The sequence below is a fragment of the Vidua chalybeata genome, chromosome 28 (genome assembly GCF_026979565.1).
Source record: "Vidua chalybeata isolate OUT-0048 chromosome 28, bVidCha1 merged haplotype, whole genome shotgun sequence".
Lineage (NCBI taxonomy): Eukaryota > Metazoa > Chordata > Aves > Passeriformes > Viduidae > Vidua > Vidua chalybeata.
Window position 1 is genome coordinate 1,344,026 of NC_071557.1, and position 16,220 is coordinate 1,360,245.

The 16,220-nt window shown below is 52.9% G+C and overlaps 1 protein-coding gene across 1 annotated transcript in view; it reads right to left on the bottom strand.

Moving 5' to 3' along the window:
• Window positions 1–1,330: 1,330 nt before the first annotated feature.
• The window catches only part of GFRA2 (GDNF family receptor alpha 2), a 38,844-nt gene continuing 23,954 nt past the window's right edge, over window positions 1,331–16,220 (bottom strand). The window contains exons 5-9 of the mRNA XM_053966303.1: window positions 4,172–4,281; window positions 3,957–4,097; window positions 3,705–3,880; window positions 2,592–2,645; window positions 1,331–2,459 (exon numbers count right to left, since the gene is read on the bottom strand). Of these exons, the coding sequence (XP_053822278.1) occupies window positions 2,331–2,459; window positions 2,592–2,645; window positions 3,705–3,880; window positions 3,957–4,097; window positions 4,172–4,281 (610 nt within the window). The 3' untranslated portion in view covers window positions 1,331–2,330. The remainder of the gene's footprint in view (window positions 2,460–2,591; window positions 2,646–3,704; window positions 3,881–3,956; window positions 4,098–4,171; window positions 4,282–16,220) is intronic.

Here is a 16,220-nt window from a genome sequence, read left to right on the forward strand (position 1 = left end):
AAGACCCCATTCCCAGTGCTGGAATCACCATTCCTAAAGGGAATGTTGGAATCGCCATTCCCAGAGGGAATATTTGAGTAAAACCCATTCCCAGTGCTGGAATTGCCATTCCCAGATGGAATCCTAGATCAAGACCCCATTCCCAGTGCTGGAATTGCCATTCCCAGATGGAATACTGGGATCAGCATTCCTGCAGGGAATCCTGGAGCAAATCCCCATTCCCAGTACTTCCCAGCAACCCCAGGACCTCCATGGATCACAACTCCCGAGCAGGGAATGCCGGGAACACCCAGCGGTGCTGGATGGAGACGCTTCCCTGGCCTTTCCAAGCAGTTCCTACTCCTGGAAAATCCCGGAGCACTCCCAGCTTTCCCAGCACCAGGAAGAAATCCATGCTGGATTTTCCAGCCTCTTTCCCAAGGAAACCCAGCCCAAACTGGGAACACCCAGATTTGGGAATCACCCGCAGGATGGATCCCAAATTTTGCCGTGGAGCTCCCAAATCCCCCTTTTTTTTTTTGGCTCCGGCTCAGAGCCGCCCTTTCCCGGGAAAAAGCAGCGCGGGATTGCGGCAGGAATTCCAGGAGAGACGGGGTTTGTTTATGTTCCCGGCGCCAACTCCCTCATCCCCCATCGGATTTTCCACGCTGGAAAAGGGAATGTTCATCCCTCCCTCCCCTCTCAGCCAGCTCCAGCTCCCGGCAAACAGCACTGGGATCCTTCCATCCCATTTTCCACATCCCTGGAATGTCCAAGGCCTGCTTGGAGCAAGCTGGGATAATGGGAATTGTTCCAGTCCCCAGTCTGGAATTCTGTGATTCCACAATTTTACCATCCCCAGGCTCCCAAGATTCCCCAAATCCATTTTTCCCACGGGAACAGCTGGGTGGGAATTGACATTTCTTGCTCCCAAAATCCCCCCCAAAAAATAAATAAAAATCCCAAATAAATAAAAAATTCCAGCCCCTCACTCCTCCTGTGCCCCAAATCCCAACATTCCCAGCGCTGCCAGGTTGTCTTGGGAGACAAAATTCCCAAACCCCAATTCCAGCCCAAGGGAGGGGCTGGAATTTGAAACCTGGAATTCTTGGAACGGAAAAATTCCCAAAATACTACCAAAAAATGGGAATGTGGCAGCTCCTTGGGAATGTTTTGCTGTCTCCCACAGGAAAAACAAAAAAAAAAGCTGGAATTGTTGAGTTTCAACCCAAATCTTGGCATTCCTGCAGCTGAAGGGTTCCCGGTTTTTCCCCCCCACCAGATATGGGGATTTTTATGGAATCTTGGATTTTAGGGCTGTTTCATTCCTTGGTTTGTTCTCCTTGGTTTATTTTGGGTTTTTTTTTTTTTTCCATTATAGACATCGTTAAAAAAAATAAATTTTCCAAGAATACATTTGGAAGTTGTTGTGGGAAATGGAGGAATTTTAAAAAAAAAAAAAAATTAAAAATAAAAAAAAAAAGGGGGGGGAAATAAAGGGGAAAATGGGAATTAAAAAGCCACAGGATGGGTAGGGTTATGTATATGGGAATATCCATGTGTCCTATGTATATGGGAAATAAAGTGGAGAGGGAAAATAGGGAATTCCAACCCTGGATGGGTTCAAAACCCACTCCCAACCCAAATTCCAAAATTCCAAACAAAAAAAAAAAAAAAAAAAAAAAAAAAATGGAACCTCTTCCCCTGGAATGATTGAAAACATCAGCACAAGCTCACACGTTTCACACCAGTTTCTTTTCTCTTCCATTCGGAAACTCTCCGAGGGAAAAATCCCAACCAAAATCCCGCAAAAAAAACAACGGGAAGAGCAGCGGGATTATCCTCCAGACGGCTCCCGATGGCGCCTTCGTCCTCCGGGATGTTCCCATGTGGAATCCTCGTTGTGCCAGTGCAAAGAATCCCGAAATTCACCTTTCCCAAAGCTTTTCTCCAGGTTTTTTTTTCCCTCCCCGGCACCGCTGGCAGCTCCAGACCCCCATTCCAGGGAGTTTTCCCAGGAGCCGCTCCGGAAAAACCAACCCAGAAAAACCCCCCAAAAAAAAAAAAAAAAAAAAAAAAACAAACAAAAAAACCACCCCAAAAAAAAAAAAAAAAAAAAACGGGAAAAATGAAAAGTAGGAAGAAAACCACCAAAGTTTCCCAGCGTGGTGAAGGCTCCTCCTGCCTCTCCGGAGCTCGGCATTCCCGGGATTTGGGAGCGTTCCAGTCTCCGGCACGAGCGCGGCAGCGGTGGGCGCTGGTGGGCGCTGGTGGGCACTGGTGGGCACTGGTGGGCACTGGTGGCACTGGTCTGAGCGTCCCCGTCCCACCGGCCGCTCCTTCCCGCCCCTCTATAGCCCCAGCGCCGGGATCAGGATGGGAATGAGGAGCAGGATCCGGCTCTCCCGCTGCCGGCTGCTTCCCGCCTTGGGATCCATGAAAGTCTTCTGCTCCGGCATCACATCCGTGGTCAGCTGGGCCTGGGGTGGAGGGATGGGAGCGAGGTTTTAGGGAAAAGCATCCCAAAAGTCTTGGGAAAGACCTCCGGGATGGCGTTCCCAAGCTGGTTGCTTTGGGAAAGAATTCCCAGCCTCGGGATCCCCCCCAAGTACCTGGGAGTAGCACAAGCTCTGCTCCTTGGATTTGTTGGGCTTCAGGCCTTGATCCTGGCGGGAGAAATTGGGAATGGTTAGGGGAGGAATGTGCCCCTGGAGCTGGTTTGGGGTCCCGAACTTCCCTGTGGGAATCAGCTCGGAGAGGGTGATGGAGCACAGGGAGATTTGGGAACGGCTCATCCAACGGGAGCTCAGGGGCTTCCGTGGATCCTGCCTCACTGCCACTGTGATCCTGCCTGGAATCCTGGGACACCCCACCAGTCCCCATCCCACTCCTCTGCATTCCTGGGACATCCCCGGCCATTCCCAAATCCCATTTCCCTGCATTCCTGGAACTTCCCCAATCCCATTTCCCTGAATTCCTGGGACATCCCTGGCCATTCCCAAATCCCATTTCCCTGAATTCCTGGAACTTCCCCAATCCCATTTCCCTGCACTCCTGGAACATCCCCGGCCATTCCCCAATCCCATTGCCCTGAATTCCTGGGACATCCCCGGCCATTCCCCAATCCCATTTCCCTGAATTCCTGGAACATCCCCGGCCATTCCCAAGTCCCATTTCCCTCCCATTCCTGGAACACCCCCAGCCATTCCCCAATCCCATTTCCCTGAATTCCTGGAACTTCCCCAATCCCATTTCCCTGAATTCCTGGGACATCCCTGGCCATTCCCAAATCCCATTTCCCTGAATTCCTGGGACATCCCCGGCCATTCCCCAATCCCATTTCCCTGAATTCCTGGGACATCCCCAGCCATTCCCCAATCCCATTTCCCTCCCATTCCTTTTCCATCCATGGAACAAAACACGGACGCCCAAGCCCCAGGCTCGGCAAGACAACACCGATTTTCCAGATCTCCCAAAAAAACCACGGAATTCCAGCTCCCAAACGAGGAGAAGCCAAGCTCAGGGAGCCACCTTGGCCGGCGAAGGGGAAGACGGGCGGGGAATCCCATTTCCCTCCCCACTCCAGACCCCAAACATCTCCCGGATCCTTCCGGCCCCCGGATGAGTCCGAGCAGGACATTTTTCCCATCCCACGGGATGCGGCCGGATGTCCCAGAGCCCCACCAGTGCTCCCAGTTGGCGGCAGGGACTGGGCGGGGCCGCACCTGGAGGGAGCTGCAGGTGCTGATGGCGCTCGTGTCGTAGGCGGTGTTGCTGCCGTTGACATCGTCCGGCAGCGCCGGGCTCTTCTCCACCTTCGGAAGCACCGTGACGGCGGGATTGGGATTTTTGGGAGCCAGGTTCATGTCGGTGCCGTTGCCAAAAGCTTGGATGGCGTTTCCTGGCGGCGGGAGAGATTTAGGAAGGATGGGAATGATAAAACAAGGTCAAAGGGGCGGGGCGGGGCGGCGCCTTACGGAGGCAGGGATTTTCCGTGAAATCCCGCAGGAATTTCTCGCACTCCTCCTCCATGTTCCCGCTGCCTTTGCAGGAGCACCAGGGCGAGATGGTGATGCTGGTGGTGCTGGCGTCCACGTAGTTGGGGGTGATGTCAAAGCCTGGCGAGGAGGAGGGAACGGGGATGAAATCCCAGCGGGAAAAGCCGTTCCCGCTCCCGACTCCCGGCACTCACCGATGAGCCCGGCGTAGGAGCCCAGGCACGCCTGGAAGTTGTCCCCGGGGCAGCTGGTCAGGGACTGGAAGGTGGCCTGGCAGTTGGTGTGGAAATCGGCCAGCCGGGATCTGCAGAGGAGGAAAAGTGGGAAAACAACGGGATTTCGGCACCGGTTCCATCCCAGAGCGACTCCGCGGCCAGCAGGAATTTTTTAAACGGAATAAAAGCGCCCCCGTTCCCAACATCCCCACACAGGCTGTGGAATTCCCAGGGCAAGTCGGGTTCTCCAGCTGGGTTATCCAAGCGCTCCCAAGAGGAGAAAAGATCCTGGGAATGGCTGAGACAGGATGCCGGGAATGGCCGAGATAAGATCCCGGGAATGGCTGAGACAAGATCCTGGGAATGGCCGAGATAAGATCCCGGGAATGGCCGAGACAGGATCCTGGGAATGGCCGAGACAGGATCCTGGGAATGGCCGAGATAAGATCCTGGGAATGGCCGAGATAAGATCCCGGGAATGGCCGAGACAGGATCCCAGGAATGGCTGAGACAGAATCCCGGGAATGGCCGAGATAAGATCCCGGAATGGCCAAGACAGGATCCCGGGAATGGCTGAGACAAGATCCTGGGAATGGCCGAGACAGGATCCCGGGAATGGTCAAGACAGGATCCCGGGAATGGCTGAGACAGGATCCCGGGAATGGCTGAGACAAGATCCTGGGAATGGCCGAGACAGGATCCCGGGAATGGCCGTGATAATATCCCGGGAATGGCCGAGACAGGATCCCGGGAATGGCCAAGACAGGATCCTGGGAATGGCCGAGATAAGATCCTGGGAATGGCCGAGATAAGATCCCGGGAATGGCCGAGACAGGATCCCAGGAATGGCTGAGACAGAATCCCGGGAATGGCCGAGATAAGATCCCGGGAATGGCCGAGACAGGATCCCGGGAATGGCTGAGACAAGATCCTGGGAATGGCCGAGACAGGATCCCGGGAATGGTCAAGACAGGATCCCGGGAATGGCTGAGACAGGATCCCGGGAATGGCTGAGACAAGATCCTGGGAATGGCCGAGACAGGATCCCGGGAATGGTCAAGACAGGATCCCGGGAATGGCTGAGACAGGATCCCGGGAATGGCTGAGACAAGATCCTGGGAATGGCCGAGACAGGATCCCGGGAATGGCCGTGATAATATCCCGGGAATGGCCGAGACAGGATCCCGGGAATGGCCAAGACAGGATCCCGGGAATGGCCGTGCTCATCCACGCCTCAGATCCCAATGAACAGCAAAACCACAACCGGAACCTCCTGGGGAAGGGACGGAATTGGGGTGGGCTTGAGGGGCTGCTCCGTGATGGGGATGGGAGGACGCCTCCAGGGGTTCCTTGGAACCTCCAGGGGTTCCTCCAGACCATCCCTGGATGCCTCCAGGGGTTCCTTGGAACCTTCAAGGATTCCTTGGACACCTCCAGGTCATCTCTGGATGCCTCCAGGCCATCCTTGGACATCTCCAGGCCATCCCTGGAAACCTCCAGGGATTCCTTGGACACCTTCAAGGGTTCCTTTGGCACATCCAGGCCATCCCTGGACACCTTAAGGGGTTCCTTGGACACCTCCACGCCATCTCTGAACATCTCCAGGAGTTCCTTGGACACCTCCAGGTCATCCCTGGATGCCTCCAGGGGTTCCTTGGAACCTTCAAGGATTCCTTGGGCACCTCCAGGCCATCCCTGGAGCACCTTCAGGAGTTCCTTGGACACCTCCAGGTCATCTCCGGACACCTCCAGGGGTTCCTTGGACCCTCCAGGTGTTCCTTGGGCACCTTCAGGCCATCCTTGGACATTTCCAGGGGTTCCTTGGGCACTTCCAGGGGTTCCTGGACATCTCCAGCCATCCCTGGACACCTCCAGGGGTTCCTTTGGCATCTCCACGGGTTCCTTGGACGCCTCCAGGCCCGGAGCATCCTCCGAGGCAAATATTATTCCCTTCATAATCCGTGAGGACGCGGCTGGGAAATCCTTCAGGGATGTCCGAGGCGGTCGTCGCTCTTCCCGCTGGACACGGCGCCTTTGGAAGCCGCTGGGTGGGATTCGCTGCCAGGGATAAAAGCTCGGCCCGGCGGGTTTCAGCTTTCAAGGGCTCCAAAGGAACGCAAAAAAAAAAAAAAAAAAGGGAAAGGAGAAGGAGCCAAATCCATCTTAGCGGGAACGAGGAGGAGTCGGCGCCAAATCGCTGCTGGCAGCTGGAGGAGGCAGCTGGGGATGGCCTGGAAAAGTTGGGAAGAGCTGGGCTGGCTCTGGATGAGGGATGGAGGGGGATTTTCCTAAGAGTTGCCTCCCCACCCCCCCCCAAAAAAAAAAAAAAACCAAAGGAGCGGAAGAAAAGGGATGAAAAGAATTAATTCTGGATGCGCGCTCAGGTCTGCCGCCCCAATCCCGCTCCCAGGGCTGCATTCCCAATCCTGGATTTGCTGCTCTTGGATTCCGGCAGGAAAAGGTCCCAGCAAAGGCAGCTCCAGGATCCCGGGGTGGAACAGGCTCTGCTCCCAAATCCTGGCGCTTCCCAAGGACCTGGATCCCCGTAAAAATCCTGGATTGAGAGGGGTTTTAATTCCCTACCTGGATTCCAAGTGCATAAATCCCAAATTTAGGGGGTTCTGTGCACCTGTACATTTATCCCAAGTGCTTAAATCCCAAATTTAAGGGACTTTGTGGATTCTTAGGCATACACCTGCTGCTGATATCCCAAATTTAGGGGACATTTTGTACCTGTACCTTCATCCCAGGTGCATAAATCCCAAATTTAAGGGATTTTTGGCACCTGTACCTTTAACCCAGGTGCATAAATCCCAAATTTAGGGGACATTTTGTACCTGTACCTTCATCCCAGGTGCATAAATCCCAAATTTAGGGGACATTTTGTACCTGTACAATTATCCCAGGTGCACAAATCCCAAATTTAAGGGATTTTTGGCACCTGTACCTTTAACCCAGGTGCATAAATCCCAAATTTAGGGGACATTTTGTACCTGTACCTTCATCCCAGGTGCATAAATCCCAAATTTAGGGGACATTTTGTACCTGTACAATTATCCCAGGTGCACAAATCCCAAATTTGGGGGACATTTTATACCTGTACAATTATCCCAGGTGCATAAATCCCAAATTTAGGGGACATTTTGTACCTGTACCTTCATCCCAGGTGCATAAATCCCAAATTTAGGGGACATTTTGTACCTGTACAATTATCCCAGGTGCACAAATCCCAAATTTAAGGGATTTTTGGCACCTGTACCTTTAACCCAGGTGCATAAATCCCAAATTTAGGGGACATTTTGTACCTGTACCTTCATCCCAGGTGCATAAATCCCAAATTTAGGGGACATTTTGTACCTGTACAATTATCCCAGGTGCACAAATCCCAAATTTGGGGGACATTTTATACCTGTACAATTATCCCAGGTGCATAAATCCCAAATTTAGGGGATTTTTGGCACCTGTACCTTCATCCCAGGTGCATAAATCCCAAATTTAAGGGATTTTTGGTACCTGTACCTTCATCCCAGGTGCACAAATCCCAAATTTAAGGGATTTTTGGTACCTGCACCTTTATCTCAGCTGCATAAATCCCAAATTTAGGGGGATTTTGGCACCTGTACCTTTAACCCAGGTGCATAAATCCCAAATTTAGGGGACATTTTGTACCTGTACAATTATCCCAGGTGCATAAATCCCAAATTTAAGGGATTTTTGGTACCTGTACCTTCATCCCAGGTGCATAAATCCCAAATTTAAGGGATTTTTGGTACCTGTACCTTCATCCCAGGTGCATAAATCCCAAATTTAGGGGACATTTTGTACCTGTACCTTCATCCCAGGTGCATAAATCCCAAATTTAGGGGACTTCAAGCATCCCTGCAGGCCCCACCTGCCTCCAGCTCCTCTCCCATTCCCTGTTTTTCGGCAGGAATTCCGCACCGCCAAAACCCCACTGGCTCTGACATGAAAATTCACCAAACGCGGAGGTTTTGGGATGGGTTTGGGGGTTTTTTTTTTTTTTTTTTGGTGATTTTTTTTTTTAAAGCGCTTAATTGAGTGTTAATTACTCCCATCCCTCCCCCGAGCCTCGGTGATAACTCAGCACTCATCCCATCCAACAGCATCCCACTCCTGAATATTTCATGGAAAAGACACCGGGATTCCTCCAGAAGTGGAATATTTTCCTTTTTTTTTCCCCCTCCAGCGGCAATTTATGGAGACTGAGGGAATTTTTTTTTAAAAAAAAAAAAAAAAGCTGGGAAAAATCCGCTCCCCCTCTCCTGCCCAGCTGGGGATGTTCAGGAAGCTGCGACAACACGGGGAAAAAAAACTCGGCGAGACACGAAAATCCCGCTGGGCATCGCCCTCCCAACACTCCCATCCTGCTGGAGAGGGATTCTTTTGAAGCTGGGAGATGCTGAGATTTTAAAAAAAAAAAAAAAAAAAAAAAAAAATTCCCCTCCAACGCTCCCGGGTAAATTCAAAGATTCCCAGGGAGCGGGAGCAGGCGGAGCAAAGAGGGAAGCTGGAATAAAAGTCGGCTTTCGGGGATGACCCGCTGCCAAATCGAGCGAGGAGTTCGCAGGGGAGGGGAGGAAGATCAATGGATGGATTTTTTTTGTTTTTATCCGGGAGAAGTTGTCTGCGGAGAGGAGTCACCTGCTCTGGGCTGAGCTGCGGCAGCTCGGAGAGGGGGGAAAAGGGAATTTTCTGTCGTCCTTCCGAGGCTCTCGGCCTCTGTTCCGTGAGGAATTTCCTCATGGAAAGGGGGTCAAGGCTTGGGAAGGGGCTGCTCGTGGTGGGTTTGGAGTTGTTGGTGCTGGAGGTGCCCAGGAACCCCTGGAGGTGTCAAAGGAAACCATCAAGGTGCCCAAGGAACCCCTGGAGGTGTCAAAGGAAACCCTCAAGGTGCCCAAGGAATCCCTGGAGGTGCCCAAGGAACCCCTGGAGGTGCCAAAGGAATCCCTGGAAGTGTCCAAGGAGCCCCTGGAAGTGTCCAAGGAGCCCCTGGAAGTGACCAAGGAATCCCTGGAGGTGCCCAGGGAACTCCTGGAGGTGCCCAGGAATCCCTGGAGGTGCCCAAGGAGCCCCTGGAGGTGCCCAAGGAGCCCCTGGAAGTGCCCAAGGAACCCCTGGAGGTGCCCAGGAACCCCTGGAGGTGCCCAAGGAGCCCCTGGAGGTGCCCAAGGAATCCCTGGAGGTGCCCAAGGAACCCCTGGAGGTGCCCAGGGAATGCCTGGAGGTGCCCAAGGAACCCCTGGAGGTGCCCAAGGAACCCCTGGAGGTGCCCAAGGAACCCCTGGAAGTGCCCAAGGAACCCCTGGAGGTGCCCAGGAACCCCTGGAAGTGCCCAAGGAACCCCTGGAGGTGCCCAAGGAACCCCTGGAAGTGTCCAAGGAGCCCCTGGAGATGCCCAGGAACCCCTGGAGGTGCCCAAGGAACCCCTGGAGGTGCCCAGGAACCCCTGGAGGTGCCCAAGGAGCCCCTGGAGGTGCCAAAGGAATCCCTGGAAGTGCCCAAGGAACCCCTGGAGGTGCCCAAGGAATCCCTGGAAGTGCCCAAGGAATCCCTGGAGGTGCCAAAGGAACCCCTGGATGTTCCCAGGAACCCCTGGAAGTGCCCAAGGAGCCCCTGGAGGTGCCCAGGAACCCCTGGAAGTGCCCAAGGAATCCCTGGAAGTGCCCAAGGAATCCCTGGAGGTGCCCAGGGAACCCCTGGAAGTGCCCAAGGAACCCCTGGAGGTGCCAAAGGAACCCCTGGAGGTGCCCAAGGAACCCCTGGAGGTGCCAAAGGAACCCCTGGAGGTGCCCAATGAATCCCTGGAAGTGTCCAGGGATGACCTGGAGGTGCCCAAGGAACCCCTGGAGGTGCCACTCAGATCCCTGGGCTGGGGACAAGCTGGGGACCAAAGGTTGGCCTCCGACCCTGGAGGACTTTCCCAACCTCTGGAATTCCTTGCTCAGAAACCCAACCCCACAACAAACCCCGGGAGAAACTCCCAGCGCAGCGGAAACCCCGCAGGGGGGACAACAATTAGAGCCGAACCTCCAAGTGGGGGGAGTCACTAATTAACAATTACTTAATTGTTTATTTTTTTCACGTTTTGAGATTTTTTTCACGCTGAGATCAGCGACTCCAAGGCGGTTTTTTTTTTTTGGGGGCGGATTTTTTGCGCTCCTGGAGCGCTGCGGCTGCCCGGGAAGGGGAGGACGGAGCGCGGGCACCGCTTGGATTTAATTTTATTTTATTTTTTTTTTTTTAATTGCGGACGTTCTGTCCCATTGAGCCGCTAACTGAGCCCAACAGGAGATTGTGTTTACACAAGCAAAGCCCGGCTCAAGACAGACTCGCTGTCACATTAAGTCAATACTTGGGAAGCCTCTCGAGTTAATTATTCAGCGAGAATTGATTGATTCTCGTGCTAAGAGCCCGGCGAGCCCGCAGGGAGCCGGGCCCTCCCCCAGCCGCCTCCTCGTGCGGGGGGAACCCCCCCCCGGGTGCTTCCCAAATCCACCAGATTTGGGGATTTTCACTGATTTTTCCCAGATTTCTCCGAGCTCTCCCAGCTCCCGTTAAATTCCAGGAGAAATTTTTCCCTGTTCCATCTTCCACCCCTGCTCCTCCTCCTCTTCTTCCCCAGCTGCCTCCACACGTGAGGGACCCCCCAGTGTTGCCCCCCCCACTTCCAAATCCACCAAATTTGGGGATTTTCACTGAATTTCCCAATCCCAAACCGGATTTGGAGGCTCCTCTACGTCCTCTCCCTCAGAATCTGAGCTCTCCCAGCTCCCATTCAATCCTGGAGAAATTTTTCCCTTCTCCTTCTTCTCCTCTTCTTCCCCAGCTGCCTCCCTATGTGGGGACCCCCAGTGTTGCCCCCCCACTTCCAAATCCACCAGATTTGGGGATTTTCACTGATTTTTCCCAGATTTCTCCGAGCTCTCCCAGCTCCCGTTAAATTCCAGGAGCAATTTTTCCCTGTTCCATCTTCCTCCCCTGCTCCTCCTCCTCTTCTTCCCCAGCTGCCTCCACACGTGAGGGACCCCCCAGTGTTGCCCCCCCCACTTCCAAATCCACCAAATTTGGGGATTTTCACTGAATTTCCCAATCCCAAACCGGATTTGGAGGCTCCTCTACGTCCTCTCCCTCAGAATCTGAGCTCTCCCAGCTCCCATTCAATCCTGGAGAAATTTTTCCCTTCTCCTTCTTCTCCTCTTCTTCCCCAGCTGCCTCCCTATGTGGGGACCCCCAGTGTTGCCCCCCCCCACTTCCAAATCCACCAGATTTGGGGATTTTCACTGATTTTTCCCAGATTTCTCCGAGCTCTCCCAGCTCCCGTTAAATTCCAGGAGAAATTTTTCCCTGTTCCATCTTCCTCCCCTGCTCCTCCTTCCTCTCCTGTTCCTTCTTTTCTTCCCCAGCTGCCTCCTCATGTGAGAGACCCCCCAGTGTTGCCCCCCCACTTCCCAAATCCACCAGATTTGGGGATTTTCACTGAATTTCCCAATCCCAAACCAGATTTGGAGGCTCCTCTACGTCCTCTCCCTCAGAATCTGAGCTCTCCCATCTCCCATTAAATCCAGGAGAAATTTTTCCCTTCTCCTTCTTCTCCTCTTCTTCCCCAGCTGCCCTCCCTATGTGGGGACCCCCAGTGTTGCCCCCCCACTTCCAAATCCACCAGATTTGGGGATTTTCACTGATTTTTCCCAGATTTCTCCGAGCTCTCCCAGCTCCCGTTACATTCCAGGAGAAATTTTTCCCTGTTCCATCTTCCTCCCCTGCTCCTCCTCCTCTTCTTCCCCAGCTGCCTCCACACGTGAGGGACCCCCCAGTGTTGCCCCCCCCACTTCCAAATCCACCAAATTTGGGGATTTTCACTGAATTTCCCAATCCCAAACCGGATTTGGAGGCTCCTCTACGTCCTCTCCCTCAGAATCTGAGCTCTCCCAGCTCCCATTCAATCCTGGAGAAACTTTTCCCTTCTCCTTCTTCTCCTCTTATTCCCCAGCTGCCTCCCTATGTGGGGACCCCCAGTGTTGCCCCCCCACTTCCAAATCCACCAGATTTGGGGATTTTCACTGATTTTTCCCCGATTCCTCCAAGCTCTCCCAGCTCCAGTTAAATTCCAGCAGAAATTTTTCCCTGTTCCATCTTCCTCCCCTGCTCCTCCTTCCTCTCCTGTTCCTTCTTTTCTTCCCCAGCTGCCTCCTCATGTGAGAGACCCCCCAGTGTTGCCCCTCCACTTCCCAAATCCACCAAATTTGGGGATTTTCACTGAATTTCCCAATCTCAAACCGGATTTGGAGGCTCCTCTATGTCCTCTCCCTCAGAATCTGAGCTCTCCCATCTCCCATTAAATCCAGGAGAAATTTTTCCCTTCTCTTTCTTCTCCTTTTCTTCCCCAGCTGCCCTCCCTATGTGGGGACCCCCAGTGTTGCCCCCCCACTTCCAAATCCACCAAATTTGGGGATTTTCACTGAATTTCCCCAGATTTCTCCGAGCTCTCCCAGCTCCCGTTAAATTCCAGCAGAAATTTTTCCCTGTTCCATCTTCCTCCCCTGCTCCTCCTTCCTCTCCTGTTCCTTCTTTTCTTCCCCAGCTGCCTCCACACGTGAGGGACCCCCCAAGTGTTGCCCCCCCCCACTTCGAAATCCACCAGATTTGGGGATTTTCACTGATTTTTCCCCGATTTCTCCAAGCTCTCCCAGCTCCCGTTAAATCCAGGAGCAATTTTTCCCTGCTCCTTCTCCTTCCCAGACAGGCTCTCATTCCAGGGAGTAATGAGAGGGTTGAGCTGCTGTTTATCATGGGAACATCCATCTCGGGGCCGCTCTGTCTGCTCCCAGGGCTGGCATTCCATCAATTCTCTCCCAGCCTGGAGCCCGTCCCCTCCTTCCCGAGCCAAAGCTGCAGCCCAAAAATCCTGGAGTAACAAATATCCCAGGAGGGGGAGCATCCCTGACACCCCTGGATTTAAACACAGCAAAAAACTGGGATAAAAAATCCAGGAAATGATCCAACATCCCCAATTTTGGGTGTTCCAACCCTGACCAAAATCCTCTTCACACAAACATCCTGAGAGGAGGAGCATCCCTGACATCCTTGGATTTAAACACAGCAAAAAACTGGGATAAAAAATCCAGGAAATGACCCCAACATCCCCACTTTGGATGCTCCAATCCCAACCAAAATCCTGGATTAAAAAATATCCTGAGAGGAGGAGTATCCCTGACACCCCTGGATTTAAACATAGCAAAAAGTGGGATAAAAAAATCCAGGAAATGATCCAACATCCCCAATTTTGGGTGTTCCAACCCTGACCAAAATCCTCTTCACACAAATATCCTGAGAGGAGGAGCATCCCTGACATCCTTGGATTTAAACACACCAAAAACTGGGATAAAAAATCCATGAAATGACCCCACATCCCCACTTTGGATGTTCCAACCCTGACCAAAATCCTCTTCACACAAATGTCCTGAGAGGAGGAGCATCCCTGACATCCTTGGATTTAAACACAGCAAAAACTGGGATAAAAATCCAGGAAATGACCCCACATCCCCACTTTGGATGCTCCAACCCCAACCAAAATCCTGGATTAAAAAATATCCTGAGAGGAGGAGTATCCCTGACACCCCTGGATTTAAACACAGCAAAAAACTGGGATAAAAAATCCAGGAATTGACCCCACATCCCCTCTGTGGATGCTGAGGAGCTCCAGCCAGTGGAGGTTGGGAATTTCTCCGGCACCACTGGAGCGTGTAAGAGCAGATTATTTGTGCTCCCGACTTGCTGATGCAAGATGAAAAATCCAGCGAGTGCAGCTGCTGAAATCAGCTCTTTTCTCCCCTTCCCTTCCCTTTTCCCCTTCGCTGAGGTTTGTGCTTCGCCAAAGGTTTTTGTGTTCCGGGAGCTAAAACCTGTCCCTTGTAATCAGCCACGAAAGAGCCCGGGCTTTGTCAGGCTCCTGAGAGCTGGGGGGGAAAAATGGGGGGAAAAAATGGGGGGGAAAAATGGGGGGAAAAAATGGGGGGGAAAAATGGGGGGAAAAAATGGGGGGGAAAAATGGGGGGAAAAAATGGGGGGAAAAATGGGGGGGAAAAATGGGGGGAAAAATGGGGGGAAAAATGGGGGAGGGAAATGGGGGGAAAAATGGGGGAGAAAAATGGGGGGGGAAAATGGGGGGAGAAATGGGGGAAAAAATGGGGGAAATAAATGGGAGGAAAAAATGTGGGGAAAAAAATGGGGGAAAATAAACTGGGGGGGAAAATGGGGGGAAAAACTGGGGGGGAAAATGGGGGGAAAAAATTGGGGGGAAATGGGGGGGGAAATGGGGGGGAAAATGGGGGGGAAATGGAAAATGGGGGGGAAAATGGGGGGAAAAAATTGGGAAATGGGGGGAAAAAATGGGGGAAATAAACGGGGGGAAATAAACGGGGGGGGAAAAATAGGGGGAAAAAATGGGGGGGAAAAAAGTGGGAGGGAAAAATGGGGGGAAAATGGGGGGAAAAATGGGGGGGGAAATGGGGGGAAAAATGGGGGAAATAAACGGGAGGAAAAAAAAGTGGGGAAAAAAATGGGGGAAAATAAACTGGGGGGGAAATGGGGGGAAAAAACTGGGGGGGGAAAAGTGGGAGGGAAAAAAATGGGGCGGAAAAAATGGGGGGAAAAAATGGGGGGGGAAATGGGGGGGAAATAAACGGGGGGGGGAAATGGGGGGGAAAAACTAGGGGGGAAAAAGGGGGGGAAATGGGGGGGAAATGGGGAGAAATGGGGAGGAAATAAATGGGGGGAAAATGGGGGGAAATGGGAGGGGAAATGGGAGGGGAAATAAACGGGGGGAAAAATGGGGGGGGGAATGGGGGGAAAAACTGGGGGGGGAATGGGGGGGAAATTGGGGGAAAATGGGGGGAAAATGGGGGGAAAAATGGGGGGGAAAAACTGGGGGGAAAAACTGGGGGGAAAATGGGGGGGAAATGGGGAAAATGGGGGGGAAAATGGGGGGGGAAATGGGGGGGGAATGGGGGAAATAAACGGGGGGAAAAAATGTGGGGAAAAAAATGGGGGAAAATAAACTGGGGGGGAAAAATGGGGGGAAAAAACTGGGGGGGAAATGGGAGGGAAAAAATGGGGGGGGGGGAAATAGGGAGAAATTTCCTGAGCTAGGGAAAATGGGGAAAAGCTGGGGGGGGGGAAAGCTGGGGAAAAAAGCTGGGAAAAAAAAAGCTGGGAAAAAAAAGCTTGGGGGGGGGAAAGCTGGGAAAAAAAGCTGGGAAAAAAAAGCTGGGGGGAAAAAATCTGGGGGAAAAAATCTGGGGGAGCATCAAATGCACAAATCCCAGCTCAGCTGCTCCCGGAGTCCTGGGGCAGCTCCCGTGGGATTTGAGGCCGGGTCAAAGCCGTTGGAATGGATTTGTGTGGAGCAAAAATCCTGGGATTTCAGGCCAGGATAAACCAGATGCTGCACTCCAAAGATCCTCACGGGGATGTGAGCCCTTGAGGGGACACAAGGAGGGACATCCCGGACCCCCCCCCCATGCCTTCAGAAGGACAACAGGGAATTGTTGCATCCAGAACATTCCACGTTCCCGGCAGGATGGAGCGGCTGGTGGCTCCTTTGGGACAGGGCTGGTGTCCAACTCCACACGGCTGGAAAACAGCACGGGGAGCCAGGAAAAGCTCTGCAAGGGCTGCTTTCCATGCTGGGATATTCATTTTCCCTCTCCTCAAATTCTCCTGCTTTTTTTTTTTTTTTTTTTTTTGGGAGGGGGGAGTGGAATTCTTGGCCTACAGGAGCTGGATCGATCTCCATGCAGGAAAAATCCCTCTGGAAAATCCTATCCTGCCAGAGAGGGTTTTCCCTCATTAGGCTTCGAGCCAGGAGGGTTAATTAATTACCCTGGCGGGTTAATTATTCTGGCAGGAGAATTATCTCATCTCCTGTCACCTCTGGCTCTGGGAGCACTTGGGATCTGCTCCGGCTCCCGAGCCCTCGCCAGGCCCCTGTCGGATCGGGATGAGCATC